This window comes from Buteo buteo, chromosome 25 (genome assembly GCF_964188355.1).
Source record: "Buteo buteo chromosome 25, bButBut1.hap1.1, whole genome shotgun sequence".
In the NCBI taxonomy this organism is placed as follows: domain Eukaryota; kingdom Metazoa; phylum Chordata; class Aves; order Accipitriformes; family Accipitridae; genus Buteo; species Buteo buteo.
The window spans coordinates 1,597,340-1,618,914 of record NC_134195.1 but is presented as its reverse complement, the minus strand read 5'-3'; the positions used below and the strand labels follow the sequence as shown (position 1 = coordinate 1,618,914).

Genomic DNA, 21,575 nt, shown 5'->3' with positions numbered 1-21,575 from the left:
AATCTTTGCTGAAATAAACATCCATCGCACTCTGTATTTTCATAAATTAAAAGAAAACCAGATTCTCTGCATTTATGAGTACTAAAGGTCCATAAAGAAGATATGTATTACCACAGGTCCAAAATCACTAACACGATTCCCTCACAAATCCCAGAGAACTTTATTTAATAGGGTCACTTTAAAGTGGTGACCAGTGCCTTGTAGACAAATGTCTTTTATGAATGAATAAGGAAAATGAGAATATTTTTAGTAGATTTTATCGGTGTTAGGAATATTTTAGGAGCTATGCAGATGACAGTCAGTGTGACAGTCAGAAGAAGATGCAAAATGCTGGTGTATAGTTTTGTGCTATATGGAGATGCAGGATTTAGTGATCAGTGGAATTCTTAATCTCTTTTTTGAGTCTTCCTACACCATCTTTTGGCCTTCTGCAAAAACAGACAGCATTGTTAGAGGAGTAAGAGCCTCCTCACTAACCTTTGCTTCTAATACTTTAGTGTGTAAGGAGACCAAGGTGGGCTAGGGTGGCTGTCTTCAGGCAAGACATGGGCTGAAGACTAATTGCACCCAACCCTCCACCAGCTACAAATGAAGGCCAAAGCTAGACAGAGAGGTTGTCTCCACATCCACGTGGGAGGAAAAGGGAGGGTGGCGGCTGCATCTTCTACCATGAATTCTGGCATCGAGAGCTGGGAACGCGGTGGCCACCTCCTGTGGTCCTGCAAGGATGTATTGGACTGCCCTTGCTCTACATAACTTTGAAATCTAACTCATAGCTTATATAAACGTGAACGAGTTTAGCCTATAGTTGCACAAATAGCAGCAAGGCAAGCCACAGCATTGCTTCATTCCCGGGGGTAAGAAGTAGGCACTAAGAAAGAGAAGTCTAGGGGGGGATTCAGTCTGAGGTTCAGTCACCTGAATCCAGGTGCTGACGTGAGCTGGGTGCCCAAGCTCCCAGCAGAGAGACTGGGCTGGGTTCAGTCGATTAAATGTGGGTAATTGGTATCGTTTGAGAGGAGCTGGGGGTTCTGACTGGCCTCCAGCAGGGCAGAGATTTCCCACAGCTCCTATAAGACATCTGCATGAGGCTGACAGATACCTTAAGACCCTAGGGCACCAGATTTGGGAAGATATGCTCATATTTAGGTAACTGAATCAAGTTCCATGAATCAGCAGAGTAATGGGGGCCCAGAGCAAGGTTCAGCTCACCCCCTAAAGCAGACATCAGACGGCTGGACGGCTCTCTGGGCACCACAGACTGGACTGGCTTGCTGTCGGGAGAGCTTGGACACCCAGCACGCACAAAGGTGCCTACATTTGGATGTCTTAATTGTAGCTGAACTGGACAGTCAGGGCAGGATCCAGCTGCCTAAGCAGCTCAGGACCATCCGAAAGGGCACAAATCATTTTTCTCAAACCCTCCCTTCAGTGGGATAAAGTTATAATCAGCCTGTCATCCTTTTTCCACGGCTGAAAGGAGTTAGTCACATCAAATCACCATCCAAGCTTATATGGCAGGATATGCCAAATAGCTTTGTTGTGGCTCACCACACAGGTAATTCTCATACCCTACCTTTATTCTGTATTCCTTGGGCAGGCAGCACAGACGTTTCTGGGGATAAAAAAAAAAAAAAAGGAAAAAAAAAACCAAGTTCAATATCTGTGAAAGCCCCTATAAACTTGAAATCAAGTTATATATGGTATTAATTCAATTTTGCCAAAGTCAATAGAATTACATTTTCTTTATGGAGTAAAAGCACTCACCTGCTGTACATGAATACAATGAAGACAACCAGGACAAGCATTATCAAGCTGGCGAGCACTTTCACATAGGCTGAAAAACAATTCCACTTTGTCATCTACAAGTCCTCAACATTGTTTCTTCCTCCTCCTCTAATGATGACAGCAGCCTGCAGATTACATGCAGGAGTGGCACAGACAGCACACATTTAGTGACATGATTAATATTAGATATCACAGGAACAGCTTTTCTCTTCCAATGTGTGCCACCTTTTCACAAGTTGGAGATACTCGTAGGGTACTGTTGGAACAGAAATGGGTAGTTTAGACCCTTAGCTGAGACTTCCTTTTAGTTTTCCTTAAATGAGGAGTGTGGTCTCCACCTTTGACTTGCAACAGGGGAATTAACTTAAGAAGAAAATTAAGAAGTGACCAATTCCTTTGAGATATACACAGAAACAAACATGCAGAGAAATCATGCTCTCAGCTCTTACAAGATTTTTCATTTTTCCTGCAATCTGAAAGATAATTGTACCTTTCAGACCCTCCACAAAGTCATACTTTTTAGCCTTGCTCGCTGGGGGAAAAATCATGAAAAGTTCATGTTAAAAGGTAGGATGCCAAATAAAAAAGCCCCCAAATGTACCATTAGAAACAGTAATAATATTGTTATCTTAACTACCATGACATTTAAAAAAACCCCAGTTTTTAAAAGGCTGGAGGTTGGCTGCTGGAACACTAGCAAGGTCACAAAAGCACCTTAAAACACGTTTCATTTGCCACAAAGGAATTAAGTCCCTGAATATCTTTGTACTGGCATTTAAATAAAATATGAAGCATTTCAGTGTTCTATGTCTATTTACACAGCCAAGGCAAAGGGTCACGGGATTCCCCTCCCCGCTTTACAGGCTCACTTGCATCAAGACAAGGGAGGTTTGAACTCTGCATCCCCACCGGCCGGCAAATTCTCTAGTTGCTGGGTTATCAGAGGGTGAGGGAGGGAAGGACCACTGCACAGACAGCACAAACCCACCCCGAAACACGCCGGTGTTTTACTATGGGGTCGTTGGGATCAAGCATTACAAAATGTCATTAATTTTTCCCTCGTTTGGCCAAAACTATTTACGTAATTTAATCAGGATGTGAAACTCTGAGCAGCCTCAGTGAAGCAGCACTTTTTGGCAAATAGATTTGTATGCAAAAACAATACCCTTTTCTCTGCACAATATTTCTTTCAGCAAAGCCTCATACTGAGTCTGAGTTAAAGGTGCCCTGTGCCAGAAGAAGCAATACCACGCACCGTCTTCTCCGCACGCAGCATGAACCTGCTACATTGACAGTGAGTAAATGAAATAAATGGGGAAATGTTGAGAAGTAAATTCTACACAACTTGAAATAACCCAATTCTCAGAAAAGGATACTGAAGCACATGCATACGTGTGTGTGTATGTTTTGCACTTGTTTCACAAAGCAAAAGGAATTAGGGGGAGAAAAAATCAAATATGAGCAGGTTGGGGCAAGCTGGGGCTGGGAAGCTTATAATGGTGTAATCTGAGGATGAAAACATGACTGTGCAGTTCACTGTGTCTGCTGTTCCTTAACTGCCCTAAACTGTATGTCAGAAACCTTTTTCTCCACTCTGGAATTAAAATCTGTCAAGCAAAGATGAGTTCCTTACTTGCACTGCTCTTCAGGCTAAAGAGTTATAGGTCAGTAATTTTCCCCCTTTTGAGTTTCATTTTATCCCATTACCCACTCCCACATAGATACTGTCTTCATTTTAGTATAATTTTAAAAAAATCCTTTCCTATCTATGGCATTACACCATTTTTTTTTTTATTCTTCATTGTTATTTGTCCAAGCTTCTTGCACTGATCTGGTTTAACTTTCTCCTGTCCAGTCAGTCCAGGTAGCCTTTTTATATGAAAACCAGATGTTTTCCACCAAGATTTTTAAGAGAGCAGTATTTCAAGTATCACAGAATTGCATAAATACAGATGTAACTTATACACACATGACCCATACAGAAAAAGCTAAAGGAAAACTGTCCATCTTGCTTCTCTCTGAAGGTGCTCTTTTAAGATTTCTCTCTCCCTCATGGAGAAAACATGCCTGCTCTACATTTTTACAAACCTCTTCCATAATTTTTCTGAGTATGTTTATTTCTGCCCCTTTATTCATAAAGATCTTGTTCTCTTCTCTAACATGTCTCCTTCTTGGCCTGTGGCTCTATGAGAGGAAGCTGAAACGAACCTTCTGAAATGCCAAGTACAAGTCAACTTAGGAACAGAAGCTTAAGTTTTGGACAGAACTGAAACACTAGTCAGCCTTTAGCTGTCTCCCAATAGGCTGATTTCTCAAAGATTAACATAAACAGCCTGTCCTGAACATTTTTATAATGAACCTTTAAATAAATTTTAATTGCGGTCTGGGTATTATTCCTGCAAATCCTCCTCCCACATTAACCGCATGGTTGAAGGAAGCTCTCTTGGTTCATTTAATATCAACAATGTGATGCCAGTTACCAGGGGAGGACGCAGGGCCATAAGGGCATCGATCAACTCGAAATGAGAACAGAAAGGCTGCGGCAGGCTTCCACGGGCACAGGCCCCTCTCCTCCTGCCTGAGACACGAGCACCACAAACACAGTCCACGGAAAGACATTAACTCCAAAATTAGCAGCAAAGTCTGGAACTGAACAATGTTATCTTGTTTTTTTAAATACTTACGTGGCATAGGTTTCGGATAACTATCTTGTCCACAGAAGGAGCAGTCTGTGGTTACGTACACCTCTCCTGGCACTTTTTAGTGATGTATTACATAAACGTGAAGTTCACAAACTACAAAACAGAAAAAAAGAGGGAAAAAAAGGCAGTGAATTTAACGTTAGCTTTTCATTAAGTTTCACTGAAAGTTGCATTATCTCCATAATCCCTGAAAGTTAAGTCTGTAATGCATATCTAGAAGAAATTAAATCTTGAAGCAAACAAAATAAAGGTAGAATTGACTATTCATAGCAAGTCTTCAAGTCATAATAAACTTCAGTGGAAGACTCCTGCTGATGCCAGTCTAAATAGTCCAGCAGAACACAAGACAGACTGATTATAACAAAAATTTTGAGATTCAATTTGTAACTTATAATTAATCCATATTTTACTGGATTATAAATTTAAATTATCCACATCAGAGGATTTTAGGATTTCGAGTCTGTGTAATAGAATAGAAATTTTTACTCCCATTTTGACAGGAAGGAAAGAAGATAATGAGTATGTACTACAGAAGAAGATGAAAGAAAAGTACCCATTCTGTGACTGACCATTTTCAATGTATTTACAAGTAGTTCAACATTTTCATCAAGAAAGCTTTTTATAATATAAAGTGGAAATGAGATTGCAAAATGATTACAACTAGAAAAAAAAAAACTTAAAATGGGGCGAAAGCTCTATGCTGGCACATTGAGAGGCTCACACAAGAGACTGCAACAGAAAAGAACATGCTGAACCCACAGCGGGGGACACCTCCCAGATGCAGAGCTAATGTTAACGGAACATAAACATTAATAAGTCTGGATTGAAAAAGAATTTTGGCTCAACAGAAGCCCTTTGGCAGCTGCACCTTTGGAGGTGTCTGTGCTCCAGACCGTAGGTGTGAGATGTGTACCTGCCTCCCCGTAACTGCGGAGGAGAAGGGGAAAGCCCGCTCCCCAGTTCAGCAGCCAGCGGTACCGCAGTTCTCAAAGGCAGCCTCAGAACCACTCTACGTCAACTGTTTCCATTAGCCCTGTCTCATACAGCATTTAAAAAATGGTGTGTGTATATATATATATATACACACACACATACATATATATATATATATAATGGAAGTACAGGAGTGCACCGGCATCTCAGAGTACTTCGGTGCGGCAGCACGCAATGCCATCGTGGTCCAGGAGCACGCACCCCGATGGTCGGCGTGGTAGCGGGTCATTATTTGAGCTAGGACCCATGCCAGCTACACCGCAGCGTTGCAGACCTGCCCAGCCTACCTTCAGTCCAGGCGTTTTGAGTAAAGTTCCTTCAGCAGCATCAGCAGCTCAAGCCCACTGGGTTCTCTGGTTTGTTCTCCACCCTTGAGGGTTTTCAAGACCCGACCGGACAAAGCCGGGAGCAGCTGGGTCCGAGCTCAGAGCTGGCCCTGCTCTGAGCAGGAGGCTGGACTAGAGACCTCCCAAGGTCCCTCCCAGCCTGAACGGTTTTATTCACGTACCTCACCCACCCCGAAGCCTGTCCTGCTTTCGCTCACCCTACCATCAGGGCTCTGCCGGAGATGATGACGTAGTCAAGTTCAGGCTTGTTCTTCTGTGCTACAGTCACATCGCTAATTCCAATATACACCTATGAGTTCTGAAATTTAGCAACTGTGGCAAACCTGAGCAAAGCCCACTTAACGCCTCTTAAAAAAAAAAAAAAAAAAAGGCAAGCACCTGGCAAACCAGCCTAAGTGTGGGACATATTTGGTATGGGTTTAATGTCTGTCTTCCCAGAAGCAAGTCTAAGCAAGAAAGCTAAGTTAAAGAAGAAGAAGGGATTAAAAGACCAGCCTGCTTGACACTGGTCTTTCTCATGGCCAGCGGGGAAATTTTCTGAAGGTCCGACAGGGTTTAGATACTTAAACCTCCTTGAGCAGATATAGAACCCGTAGCCCAGAAGGACTTTTTACTCTTTTCGATATGGGTTCAGGTTTTCTGCCCCTCACTGCTAACACTGGAAGGTTGTTCCAAGTCCCAGTTCCAGCTTGGAATAAAACCTGCCAGTAGTTTCCAGCACCAGTTGTTATGCTGCATCTAACCTTGATTGATGCTAACTGCAGGAAGTGATTAGGGTCCCCTTTTTGGGAAAATGACAGCTATGGTGACAGAAGCCACCACACGAAACCACAGAGCTGCCAAGTGCTGAGATATAACAAAATATTCCACTGAAAATGGACTGTAAACATGCAGGAGGCTGGATCTGGCCAGATACAGTGTCTGCAAGCCTGTGAAGTAGCTGGAGGCTGTGCTGGGTTTGGCTGGAATTGAGTTAATTTTCTTTATAGTAGCTTATACAGGCTATGTCTAGATTTGTGATGAAAACAGTGTTGATAACACACCGCTACTGCTGAGCAGCGCTCGCACAGCCTCAAGGACTTTTCGGCTTCTCACCCCACCAGCGAGGAGGCTGGGGGGGCACAAGGAGTTTGGGGGGGGGACACAGCCGGGAGACCTGACCCCAACTGACCCAAGGGATATTCCAGACCATAGGACGTCCTGCTCAGTGTATAAAGCTGGGTGAAGAAGAAGGAAGGGGGGACGTTTGGAGCGATGGCGCTTGTCTTCCCAAGTCCCCGTTGGGCGTGATGGAGCCCTGCTGTCCTGGAGATGGCTGAACTCCTGCCTGCCCATGGGAAGTGGGGAATGAATTCCTCCTTTTGCTTTGCTTGCGTGCGCGGCTTTTGCTTTACCTGTTAAACTGTCTTTACCTCAATCTGCGAGTTTTCTCACTTTTACCCTTCCGATTCTCTCCCCCATCCCACCCAGGGGGGCGAGCGAGCGGCTGCGTGGGGCTGAGCTGCTGGTTGGGGTTAAACCACAAGAAGGCAGACAGAGGGAAATGAAGAAAATGCCAGAGCAACAGAAAGAGTCATGAGAGAGAGGGTTATTTGGGAGGATTTTAGGCACAGTCCTGTTTAAAACGTTCTTTTCCTTGATTGCTGCTGCATTCAGTGAGTATGTGACTAGCATGGGATCCAAAAACCCCACAGGATCCCACATCTCAAGGTAACCCCTCAAGTACCAAATAGATGTACGTGCCTGTCAATGCACCAGAGCCAGGATTCACCTGGATATACCAAAACGAACATCTGCCCTGCTCTCCCCTGAACTATATTCCCCTCCTCACGTTGCTGCCCTGAATCCTGCCATGAACCGTAGTGCTGAGACACCCCGCTGGGCACCAAGACCCGGGAGGCTCAGCCTGGTACAGACAAATAGTAAGAGAAGGTATCCAAGGTATCCAAGAACAAATTCAGCTCTATTTAGAGAGTTCGTCCAGGCTCCGTGCTCTCAGGCGTCAGTACAAAACCCACGTTTCACTGTCTGCTTTGGACACAGACAACACGACATCGGGATAAATATAAATGAGAGAAGAGGGGCTAGCAGACCTCTGACTCCCCCAGCCTCTACTCCTACATCATGGCTGTGCACAGCTTTTATCAGGATTGTGCTTGTTCCAGACATAATAGAACATTTATGACCAGCTCCTCTGGATCTAGTTTTCTTTTCCTACCAATTTGCCTATACTGAAAAATGCATTATATAGGATAATTCATCAAACCACGCAATCTCCTTACAACACAAAGTCTCATATAGTGAACAAAGATGAATTAGAGTTTGGTGAGGTGTTCAGTGAACCTTATTTGTTCATCATGTTTCAAAATCTAATAAATTGCACCAGATTTCAGAAGAACTCAGCTTTTGCCAAAACTCTTTTCCATATTTTATATTCTTCTGACGAGTACAGGACTGAACTGTACCATTACACCTCTGAATCTTGTTTACTGCTTTACCACAGTTTAAAGTAGCGGCATGACTCATTTACCGTATGTACAGTTTTGCAGTGAAGCACTACAATATTGACTGTTTATATTTCAGAATTCTCTCTCATCAAATGTGCTTTTTTCTAGCCCTGAAGACAGGTTGTGTCTTCCCCTGTGGCCTCACATAATGGAAGTAAATATTTTACTCTTCATACTCCAAGCATGTAAATCCAAAGTAAATATTTCCATCCAAAGTAAATATTTCCATCCAAAGTAAATATTTCCATCCAAAGCTGTTTGCTTTCTATACCGCAACTTATGAAATAACAACTTGCCCCATCTATCACTATTTCAAAGGCGAATATTCTGAAATAACTCACTTTGAGTCATCTTCCAAAGCCTGGCAAGAAATAAAGCTCACGTGGTTGTCAGTCATTGCCTGCCAGGTACGCGTGGACACATTCCCCTCAGCCTCACTACCCCAGTTTTGGCAGAGGCAAATACCCGTCTGACAGTCTCAGCTACAGCAAATTGCTAGGTTCAGCCTACCAACTTGTGCCCCTCAAGTATTCCCTTTTTGCAGTTTTCACCTGTACAGGTAGCACTTCCAGAGACCAATCCCTCACAAAACGGGCTGAGGAAGAGATCTGTCATCCAGGAGGGTTTTTTTTTTGTTTCATACAACTCTTCATTTCCGTCTCAGCTTAATATGGGCAGTCATGTTGGTTTCATACCCATTTAGTCAAATTCACTTAAAATATTTTTCTTTAAACAATTGTGCTGGCACATCCAAACAATCCCCCTAGCAATCCCCTACAGTTACAGCTCCAGGACAGCATCTAAGCAGCCAGTGGGACACTTTGGTTCAGACCAGGGGCTTTCGTGGACTGGTGAAAAAGAGCTGGGTTCAAGAAGATCAGGTCTGATCAGGGCTGCCTGAGGAATGGCCCCTGCAGAGCCATTGAGCTAAAGAAAAGAGATTGCCCAGGACCACACCAGCCAGCACAAAACCCACGAGCTCCGTGCAGTCGAGAGCTAGTAATCGAAGGGAAAAGGGTTTGAGAACAACAACAGCCCCGAGCCATGAGCAGGAGGGACAAAGCACCAAAGGGACAGGAGGACGCGTGTCTGGGACAAGTTCCCAGAGCTGGGTTTCAGTGAGCGAGTTCAGTTTTGCTCTAGTTACTTTTGCTCAAGTTGCAGAGGATATCTGAAAGTCAGTGTGTTTCCCTTAGTATTCCTCAACTTTTTTATATATATTTTTTTTTTCTTCAAGTATCCATGGCACTGCTTCACACTGAATAGGGGGACAAAAATCCGGCAACACCATTCCAAAATTGTTGGGTAGCTGTTCTAAAAACAGAACTTGGCAACTAAACAAGCAAAGCGTTACTGGCTTTATAAAGGGGTTTTTAGCAAAACTGCCAACATCCACATGATCTTATGGCTGCCCATAGGCACAACCTCTAGCAGCTGGTAGGCTTCAGCTGTGCCACAGGGGCACCCACATCCCGAGCACCCTATAAAAAGCAGTGTCTGATGCAACCCAGCTCTGCCATGTTATTTTCAGTTGTTTCAAGGGTGACAAGCAATTACATGTTTCATAACAAGTCTGTACGCACCATTTTTACTTCGCTTTCCTGAGGTACCTACAAAAACTACAAAAATCACTTGGCCAGCTCCTCTGCTTCCCATCCTCCCTCCCAGTCACGACAACTTTTGAACCTCAACTTCAACCGTGGACTTCATGGACTTCAACCATGTTTGACACAGGGACCGAGTTCTTGAATTTCCTATAAAGCAACGCTCGTTAGACCCAAAAAGCCCTGTAAGCGATTCGCATCAAATCGAGACAAAACCAGATTCTACCTCATTAAGGCCGATCACGGAGCACTTCCAAATGCTGCGGGACACGATCAAGGCAAGAGGCAGAACAGCCTCACACCAGCGCGTTTTTGCCTAGGGACCAAGTAATAGCTCACCGAGTAGTTTAATACGTTATGATGTGCACAGTCACTACCTGCAAAACACACGAATGTGCAGAGTAAATGACATCAGTGCTTTCTAACCTTACAGCCTGGAGATCTCACCTGAACACTGACAGCGAGTTTACGGTCAATGACACCGCGTGGGTTGGAGGGGGGAAGGCCAAGCCCTTGGCTGGAAGGAAGCTGTGAGGAAGCACGCTAAAAGAAAACGCTTCTTCATGGCACAAGTCTGCTCTTTCTGTTGGCAATGCTATGAAGAGAAGTTTCTGGAAAGCCATGGGTTCAGCTGGAAATAAAGGGGGGAAAAGGCTACAGGGAATCTAACACGGTTGAGAAAACCAAAGTATTCAGTGCAGCTCAGGCCGGGAGCTTCAAGTTTAGGGGTAGCGGCTTTTCCAGCTGCTCAGGACCTGCCTCCCATCCTCCTTTCCCCACAGTGCAGGCCGATGATCAGCAAAAAAGTCCTGTATTTTAAATTCCCAGCAGAAATCTCACTTGGTAAAGTAGCTAGTAATGAGAGCTCAGTGGATGGAGCACGCATTGCACTGTCCCAGTGTTTTCTCAACTCAATCTCCGAAGGGAGAGTTCTTGTGGGAACTGGTAAGTCCAGTCCTGTAGCAGTGGATGTTTCTCAGTTCCACAGAAATTCTGCCTACCTCAGAGTAAAGCCTGAGATTAAACAAGCTAGTGATCACAGCCAAATTCCTTGCTTAGTTTCACCTCACAATAAACCTGATCCTACGTTACCGCCACACTGCATTGTGCTGAAAGAGCCCTTGTGATGCTGAATGTACAGCCACTGTGATAAGTCACGCATGACACGGGGAAGTGCTAAAAACCCCGTACAAATCCCAGACATGTGGCTAGGTCAAATGCTGCATGAACACTTTCAACTGTGACTGTCTACTTTTGTTCTACAGGAGAAAAGGTTAATGGACTGCATTTCCCAGACCTTGAAAAGCAGCTCCAAAAAATATAAAAAGCTAACTCCAGTCAGTTAAAAAAGCATACAAAAGTACTAATATTAACAAATTCAGGGGAACTGTGAGTAGTTTCTGACAAAGCAGAAGCTAACACAGTCCCCTGCTGGAAAAATACTGTAAAAACATGCTATTTCTGTATTGCTCATCTACGTCTACTGCGAACACAGAGCTATCATAGGCTGCTTGACAGGCACGAGATGTCTAACAAAACCTGAGCGATACACTGGCTAAGGAAAAAAAAAAATAGTTTGGGGAATCTCACCAGGCCTACCTAGAACATCAGACTGGACATCAGGAAAAGGTTCTTCACCGAGAGGGTGGTCGCTCACTGGAAGAGGCTCCCCGGGGCAGTGGTCACGGCACGAAGTCTGTCAAAGAGCGCCGGGGCGATGCTCTTAGTCATAGGGTTTAGTTTTAGGCAGTCCCGTGAGGAGCAGGGAGTTGGACTCGATCCTCGTGGGTCCCTTCCAACTTGAGATATTCTACGATTCTGTGATATCCTGGGTGTCACATACGGCACGCCGCATTCCTGGGACTGGTGCACGGCAGCAGGTAAAAGCTTTCTCACTTTTACCTAGTCTCCGTTGCCTTTCAGATGTCAGCCTAAAACCATCCTCATGATCGGACTCACTGCATACGCAGAGGAGAGTCCGAAGGATACGGTGAGACGTGCCCAGGCTTGTTAGCACTGCCGTGTTAATTGGAAAGCCAGCAGATACGCCTGCAGGAATACACGGCACAGCCAGGCAAGTGGGGGACAGGACAGATTCGTAGCCACTCAAGGCTGTTCTTGGGGTAAAAGCGCAGAAGTAAGCTCTGCCACGCATAAAGGGAAGCCTGTGAGTGTTCAACAGAGGAAGGGAATGAAACGAGTGAGAACGCTCAGGAACTACTGGGAGCATCTGAGCAAATTTCGGACTGCTACAATCCGCACTGTGTAAATAGCTACACAGTTGTAAGTGTTCACAGAAACTCACGGAACTGTAGCTCTCATTTCCTTCTAACAACACAAGAATTAGGTCTGGGCCTGAACAGTGGCTTGAGGGCAGGCACTTAAATTAATGAAAAGCTCAGGAGGTTAATTTAGTTCCAAATCCAGGCTCAGCTCGCCTTCCAAGATGATATTTGATTCACACGAATTAAAGAGAAAGCTCAAGTGCAGAGCACGCAAGGTGAAATATGGCAAGCCTACATCCCTTTTCCAGATTATGAAGCATGCCTTGCAGAGCAAATTCATCTCAAAATTCATCTCAGCATTTCTCCAAAGTGCAAACTCCACATTTCTGGGACCCTTCAGCACCAGCACCGTGGAACTCGTGGTGTACATCTGGATACACACACATTTCACCCACACTTTCCCTATTTTAGGGCTCTCACTCACATAATCAAGTTGTTACATGCTCCTTTCCCATCTCTTGCCCTATCGTAGCAAGCAAAGGTGCCCACTGCAAGCGGGTAACAGCAGGTTCTGCTCCTAAATCACTGAGCCTACTAGGTGTAGCAGCTCCAACAGGATGGAAATTAGACACCCCTCGGACCAGCAGCAGCAGTTCAGGACACAGCTGAGTCTCTCAGCCAAAATGGTGGTGCCTCGAGGAAAGCGTATTTTAAGAGTGCAGCAGCGAGGAAAAAGTGGGAGAAAAAGCCCTGTGAACACCCAGGTCAGTGCAGAAGGAGGGGAGGAAGGTCCTCCAGGCACCAGAGCAGAGATTGGTGGTCTCTCCCCATGGAGAAGACCACGGTGAAGCAGGTTGTCCCCCCTGCAGCCCACGGAGGTCCACGCCAGAGCAGATCTCCACACTGCAGCCCACGGAGAACCTCACGCTGGAGCACAAGACGCACAGCAAGCTCACTACTACCCTGAACTTCAGGGGAGCAGACTTTGGCCTCTTCATGGATCTGGTTGGTAGAGTACCACGGGATACAGTCCTGGAGGGAAGAGGGTCCCAAGAAAGCTGGTTGATATTCAAGGGTCACCTCCTCCAAGCTCAGGAGCAACGCATCCCAGTAAAGAGGAAGTCAGGCAAAAACGGCAGGAGGCCTGCGTGGGTGAACAAGGAGCTCCTGGACAAACTCAAAGACAAAAAGGAAGCCTACAGAGGGTGGAAGCAAGGACAGGTAGCCTGGGAGGAATACAGAGAAATTGTCCGAGCAGCCAGGGATCAGGTTAGGAAAGCCAAAGCCCTCATAGAATAAAGTCTGGCCAGGGACATCAAGGGCAACAAAAAAAGCTTCTAAGGTACGTTGGTGATAAAAGGAAGACCAGGGAAAATGTGGGCCCTCTCCAGAAGGAAATGGGAGACCTGGTTACCCAGGACATGGAGAAGGCTGAGGTACTCAGCGACTTTTTTGCCGCAGTCTTCACCAGCAAGTGCTCCAGCCACACCGCCTGAGTCGCAGAAAGCAACGGCAGGGACTGGGAGAGCGAAGAACCACCCACCATAGGAGAAGATCAGGGCATGTAGTGACAGGACAAGGGGTAATGGTTTTAAATGGAAAGAGAGTAGATTTAGATTAGATGTAAGGAAGTTTTCCTCACTGTGAGGGTGGTGAGGCAGTGGAACAGGTTGCCCAGAGAGGCTGTGGATGCCCCATCCCTGGCAGTGTCCAAGGCCGGGTTGGATGGGGCTTGGAGCAACCTGGTCTAGTGGAAGGTGTCCCTGCCCATGGCAGGAGGTTGGAACTAGATGGTCTTTGAAGACCCTTTCCAACCCAAACCATTCTGTGATTCTGTAAAGTTATAAAATGCTACACATAAAGTCCTCTGTTCTTTTTCAGTGTACCTCCTTGCTAAACTAAGCTGGAATAGGTATTTCACACATCTAAGCTCAGTTATTAATCCCTTCAAATGCCCCGTCTAAAGACTAAAACCAGCTTTAGAAACAAATGACTCCCTACACTTCACCCATATCCCATCACCCTGCATAAAGCAATACCTGCGATGTTCCTACCATAAAAATCATCCCCTACCCTATTTCAGGTAGCAGCAACCAAGTAATGTCCCTATAATACACACTTATCACAAATTTCAGGAGGTCTATTCAGATAAATCATGCATGTTGACAAGTATTTTACTTTATTTATGCAGTGATTTGATTTTCTAGTGTTTCTTGCTTTCTTCCCTTTCATTATCTTCTGTCTTTGATCTCCTCCATCTCTTACATTACCCTAGCAGATCAGGTCGCCAAAGAAAGTGAAAATTCCTCAGTGCAAGACAGTTAAGATCCTCCTCATTACCCCTCTAAACAACACTTGCTTTGTTTGTTTTCCAGGCATCAATTTGCTATTATAAAAGACCATGAAAAGCCCTTTCAAGGTAGTATATCAACTATTAGATAGCAGAGGTTATTTATACGAAAGGCAAAAAAAATTAAAGCAATTTTCCTTCTTAATCTCACAGCCCACATACTACATGAAATGTAACACTTCATAGCATAGGGGAAAAATCATGGTTTAATTACAACAATGTAGCATAAACACTTTAGTAGTCGATACCAGGATATTACTGTGACATCTAAACTAAACTTGAGTTCTCCACAGATACCGTAAACAGACACTCTAAAATCCCTAAATGATTTGCATTAAGAAGGTTTATACAAAGGCGGTCAGTTGTTCAATCTTTAAGATGTCATGACATGGCGAGACAAACACACATACATCAGTAAGTACAGAGAAATGTTATGCTACATTTTGGACAGTTCAGAACTGAAAGTGCTTCACATCTATAGGATAAGAAATGGCTTCATCTCCTCATCCCTAAATGATGAGAGCAAAGAAATAACCCTTTAATAGGTTAAATAAACAGTGCCCCATTTATCCATGCTTATATAAAGTTTCCAACAATTCAGAAGGTCCATGGTGAAATTTACAATCTATGTACAGTATAACAAATTGTCAAAGAAAAAGGTTCAGATACTCCTAGGTTCCCAAAAGCCTGAAGCTCGCTCTCTGCACTAGAGAAAAAGGCTACCTACAACATTAGGTGGGGAGTTTGTCCATTTTCTTTTCTTTTTTCTTTTTTTTTTTCTTTTTTTTGTAAAAATTAGTCATCCCAATCCACCTTGAATAAAATCAGTCCCTAAGTCCTGGTCATATTTAACAACTGCTTAATCCCAGTGTTTAAGGCATGTTCATTAGATGTCAGTATAGGGGTACTGTCAGAAATGATAATAATCACAGGTACAAAGAGTCAGCAAATTTACATAGCAACGTCACTCTTTACAATATAATGTAAAACAAATTGTTATGATGGAAGTTGTTCCTGAGTTAAAATTTGCTAAATACTGCTAAGGTTAATGATTTCCTTTTATACATCTTCCTCTGGAATGTCCTTTCACGTATGCTCAATTGAAAAATTAAAATTCACTCTGAAAATAGCCTGAATGTCAGAAGGTAAAAATGTTAGCAAAATTCTAATTATATTGGCATTCCCAAATCTAAATTTAGCCAAGATACTATAAATTTGCAGGGTTCAGTATCACTTAGCTTTTAGCAAGAGTACTTTCTAAATAAGAAGATAAATATAAATGTCAGTCCATATTTTTGTGCAACTGCAAACAACAGGAAAATATTTTGGTATCAAGAATTATCATAAATTTAAAGTTCTGTGCATAAAAGTAACTCTGATACTGTAGACATTTTTAGTTTTCTTATCCAGTCTTCTCCTTTAGAATAAAGGAAGACATTTTTACATTGTAGGAACACAAATTAAAATACCTACAAATATATTCAAGCTTCTTACATCAGACAACTAATTGTCTATTCAGATTCTAAAGTATCCATTCCCACAGAATTGTTTCTCAAGTATGTAATCATTGACTTTTCTTTCCTATTTAAAAAAAGCTGTTCTTGGCTGAGAAAAATGGATAGCTTTAAAAACACATTTCTGCATTAGATTCAAAGTGTGCATGACGATTCTTACCACCCTAATCATCCTGGCTCCAAGTCATTAAAGTTCATATAAACATTTGCTCAAGTCTGAGCATGAAACTGAACCGGAGTTAAAGGGCACTAGGAAATCAGGATGACAAAAGGTGCGACTCGGGTCTGTGCTATACCTGCCCTTCTGACTGTCACCTGAAGACAAACCCCTCAGAAAATTGCACCGTCTGGAGTTTAATCCAAAGTTTGCCAGAATCAATGAAACACTTATAACGAACTGTAATGGGATTAGTATTTTAAGTGCTTCAACTGAAGCTCACCGTTTGCAGTGACGCAGCATCTCCTATTTTAAATACGAGAAAAGATTGCAGTAATTGCACCTATCAGACTAGGGAATAAATGTTCATTTATGTATTTTTAAATCTGTTAGCAGTGCAAATTATGAATTACAGTATGATTTAAAAAAAAGTATCTTATTTCCAGATTTGTTTCCACTTAAATCCTAGTAGGACAGAAACCAGCAACACGCTGAGTACACAGGGTGGGAAAGGAATGACTGCTACCACAGCCTGGGAATTCCAAACAGAGAGTCTTACGTAGTGGTATAAAAACAAAGCTCTGAATGAAGTTTGGCCTAGCCCATGTGTCTTACGCACAAAGGTTAGCTAAAATTTAATTGTTATGACCATAAAATATAAATAGCAACAATTTATTCACAAAATTCTGGATTAGATTGATTTTTTTGCTTTAACAAACTGCATGATCTATTAAATTATCAGCCAGCTGTATGTTTAAGCACAACAATAGAAAATGTAGTACATAAACACCTAAAAATCACAGTCATAAAAAGCAGGCAAGTACATCAGTCTTTTGGTGGCCAAAGCACAACAGATTAGTCTGCCAAACAAGTGTACATGAACGTAAATCACGGGCATTAGTTTTGTTAAAAATTGTTTCTACTGTCAATAAACGATCTTCTGTATTTTAATACTGTTCTTAAAGAATTGTAAACTGTTTAAAAATGTATGCACAGACATAAATAACAGTGAAGGATTTAAATACAGTGGTCAATAGGAAAATTAGGTTTTCAAATTTGCATGTGTGATGAGTAGGTAATTTGGAACAAATCCATAATTATCCACAAAGAACTCTGACCTTTCTTAGGTAAGACAGTACTGCCGTCATTTCTAACACTTGTGACCATTATAATAACAAGAGAAAAAAACCAACATATCAGCCCTGATACATCAATCACATATGCATTCAAAATTACAGATATTTACAAGAAAAATATATATTTAATTAAAAAGCCACTGAAAAACATGGACTTTTAGTCAGGTGCTGCACTTTCTGCAAAATGAGGTAATTTAGATGCAAACAAATTAAGTTTAGTAGAGTTCAGGATCCACTGTCTCCACACTTAAAAGTACAGATTGCTTCAGTAAATGGCTTGACTGGTTCTATATGTTCAGAGCAAGAAATCACTAGATCCAGTTAAATCCTGTTTTGTAGTGCTCTTGATGCAACACTGACTAATGTCAGAAGGCTTCCCAGCTCAGTTTTACAACTGGTCTTTCAACAGAAAGAAAAAGGGAAAAAAAAAAAAAGAAAAAAATTAGTTATAAGTTGGTTTCATCCCAAGATGGGTCATTCATGTTCTTTAGAACTTTTCTAACAAGCTTCTCCAAGTCCTTGCGAGCTCTTTGTTCTTCTTCTAATGATTTCTTCATCTTTTTATTATCCTGTTTAATAGAGACAGAAATATTAGTTGTTGGTTTGGTTTTTTTTTAATCAGGTCTTTTCTGACCACACATACCTTGTCAATTACAAATTCTGAAGGCACTTCTCAGTAAGACTATTAGCTGTTCAAAAGCAAAGGCTTCTATTAAAATTTCACAAGTTACACACAGTTACTTCACACAATGCAACAAAAACCACCAAATGGAAACTGAACTATTTCCCATTTATACTTAGGGGTCCTTTATAATGCAAGTGCTAGCAACAGATGGCCAATAATCTTGAATTCTTCTGCTCAAATCTGATCAATGAGGAATAGAATAGATTTGTTGTTAATGGAGAAGGGAAATGGAGCAATAAGTAGAGTAAATATCCCCTCTAAGAGCCTCCTGTGATTATAACTAGTTTCACAATCTCAGAAAAGCTTCTTAAAACTTAATGCAAATGAACTTGCTTCATTATGAAAGTAGATAGTTGAAAGGAGTATCTTGAAAACCATTATGTTCTCTGGAAGGTGTTTTGTGACTAAATTTTAAACCAGACAGATGACTACCAACAGTCTAAGAGGAGTCTGAATTTGAAGGAAGACCACCACTCTGCATGTGTATTAACGAGCGAGTCAGTTCTCAACATTTAGCGCCATCAGGCAGTACTGAAATATCACGAACAAAAGGACCGTAAGGATGTCACTGACCAAACCACGGTAACGCTTACACTGTTCAATCCTGTACAGGCCAAGGTGATGCTGGCAACAGCAGGGAAGCAACCAGAAGATAAGACAACATTATATTAAGGCCCCAAGACAGCCAGTCTACAGGTGTGTAACAAACACGGGTCTGCAATCCAGGGGTCCCACTGGACTCCCATCAGCTGTCATCTACAGACCTTTCTAGAAACAGGATGGGATCAACAGCTGCTGCCTCATTAACTCCATTCCCTCCTCAGGTCTGATGAGAAACTCAGAAATCTCACTCTTTTCTTGTAGGTACAGACTTAGTTGCTTTTCATTTCTTTATTAATTTACTGCCAATTCAAGACTGTACTATTCAAAGGTAGTGCCTGTGGAGCAACAGCCACGAGTAACCTATGGAAGTCGCCACGGGAGGGATCCCACCTGGCGTGGTAGTTCCCACCAGAAGGCAGCCCGGTGCCTACACCCACCAGCGCGCTAGGTGCTCCCAAGAGCCTTTCTCCATAAAGCCCTCGGTCACTCGGGACCTTCCCGGCTCCGAGATCGTTTCTGCCACTTCAGTTGGCAACGTCACAGCAGCAGACCAAGAAATGCTTCTAAGCTGCGATTCCTGATATACAAGAAAATGAACTCAGGCTCTCACAGGTCTTGGCCCTGGAAGATGTGAGATTCTGAAGAGACCATCTATTTGGCAAGGCACCAGAAAAGAGAGCTGTTGCTTGGAAGTTCAGGAGACTGTGACTTTTTGTTTAGGGTCACACAGAGATCTGTGGGGCCTCAGTATGGCAGCACGTTTATCCTTTGTACAAAAGCAGCCAGGCCACAGGAATATTAGTGGGTTGTTGTTGCTGCTTGTATTACGTGAATTGTATTTTTCAAAAGACTGTCAAATTTGCATCAAACCTGGGATACATATGCTTTATACATTGAAAACAGCAGAATTTAAGTATTTAACACATCAGCTGTCCTATTTCAAGGAACATGCATGACATCCTTAGAAATACTGGGTGCACTTACAGATGGGCAAATAATTCAGATTCATGTTTATAGCCCAAAGCCTAAAGTAAATTGAATACAAATCCATTTTATATTAACACAGGAGATTTATTCCAACTTCTTGAGTCAGAACTGTTAAGGTCAGTTAGCAAATTCACACGTTGCGAGAGTGAGGATAATTCAATGCTTTTTTGCCTACACACTGAGCAATGACTACGTGCGGCATCACTAACATGGTTTAAACAGGCTGTGTCCTGGCAAGAAAAAAGTCGTTTTTAAACACCTCATTTTGGATACTTAAAACAAGCTTAAAACATCAGCTGCAACTTCCATACCAGCAGCTCAGGTGAGATCTTGCACAGTTCCCCCATGTGACAAAGCAGCACCCGAAGCTAACGTGAAGCCCTCGTTAAAAAAAGGCCACACGATAGACACTGAAAAGGACTCTCATCTCTGGAAACGAGAGGTTTTAAGAACTGATTCCTAAGAGGTGCTCAAGTTACTGAAAGACCATTAATAAAGGCCTAAACAGATCCAGACATTTATACTACTAAAATTATATGTTCTAGAGCAAATACTATTTCACAGCCTCTATAAGCTTATTTTGCTGATGATACAGCAAAACTGCATTTGCTTAACACTTTCAACATTTCACAAGTTGTAACATCCAAAAATAAACGAAACACAGCTTAGTAAGCCACCTCAGAGAGAGGATACTTAACGCTATTCTCAAAGGTTGGTGCTCCAAGAGCTGATGACAACCACCAGAGAAGGTGTTTTTTGTCAAATCGGTATGTTTTACTTTTAAAAGTGGATCTAGTCCAAAATTCATGTTCGTTCCTGTCAAAGTGAATCAACTTACAAGCCGTATTTATTTTTATAATAAGCCTTCCGTCTTTCCATTTCCATGTCGCTATAAATGTAGCAAGTTACCAACCTGTCTTAACTCCTGTACTTCATCCTTTAATGCATATACTGTGTCAACAAGGCTTCTACAATGAAAAAAAAAATGATCTGTTACAACAGTTTTCAGAAATACATGCCTAAATCTATTGTTAGACAAAACTGTTAAATGAAATGCATTTTAAAAAAAAACAAACCCACAGCTAACAGCTAATTTCAAACTGTATTGAAAACATTTTCTCTTATCCCGATTTATATTCAGTAAGGCAAGGACCTGTTACCAGCTTCTGTAACAGGATACACCTCTCAAGCATATATGGACCTATACTGGTTTCTGTATTACAGCTTTCTGTAACAGAACTGCATTTCATTTCCAACATACACCTTACCAAAAAAATAGAATGATACCACACACTAACTAGAAAGATTACACCAATTTAATACTGAAATGCTACAGTACTTGAAAAAATTACTGAAAAGTGAAACATATCACTTCTTGGCCTGGAAGGAAGAAGTTGCATGGCAGATACAAAGAAATGAGACTACAAGCATTTAAATGAAGGCCAACTGCACTTAAAGGACTGGCAGCATACTCCAAACAGCTCTGTTCCCTACTACAAATATACCATAGACACACTACTATAATGGGAGATGGGAGGATGAGGAAGAGTGCAAAGTTTACTGGTTTAATCCATCATTCATTAAATGTTCTCTTACTTCTCTTCTATAACAGTCTGACCATTACTTTTAGTTTCTTCTACAATAATCTTTTCTTCTTCTGGAAGCAGGACTTGAGGAGCTGATTCTTTACGGGAACCTGTTGTAAAAATAAATTACAAAATGAGCAACTCAAAAATATTGCTGGGGCATTTTAAAGATTATTATTTCATTCATTGCATGACACACCTGCATGACCAAGGTATATCAGTTTCCATTTCCCCCTTCCCTCCACACACACAAGTTACTGACACATTTTTAACATTCAAAACCACAGCCTTACAACAACAAAAAAATTGTCTGACATTCCTATCCTGCTGCTGATGTAACTCCTGTGTCATCGACGGGGATGCTACACCGTTCGTTGAACGGTGCACCATT

The 21,575-nt window shown here is 42.4% G+C and overlaps 1 protein-coding gene across 6 annotated transcripts in view; it reads right to left on the bottom strand.

Moving 5' to 3' along the window:
* Window positions 1–14,704: 14,704 nt before the first annotated feature.
* The window catches only part of ARHGEF7 (Rho guanine nucleotide exchange factor 7), a 127,019-nt gene continuing 120,148 nt past the window's right edge, over window positions 14,705–21,575 (bottom strand). For all 6 annotated transcript variants that reach the window (XM_075057452.1, XM_075057453.1, XM_075057447.1 and 3 more), the window contains 3 exons: window positions 21,195–21,294; window positions 20,512–20,566; window positions 14,705–17,892 (listed from right to left, as the gene is read on the bottom strand). In XM_075057452.1, coding sequence (XP_074913553.1) covers window positions 17,770–17,892; window positions 20,512–20,566; window positions 21,195–21,294 — 278 coding nt within the window. In that variant the 3' untranslated portion in view covers window positions 14,705–17,769. The remainder of the gene's footprint in view (window positions 17,893–20,511; window positions 20,567–21,194; window positions 21,295–21,575) is intronic.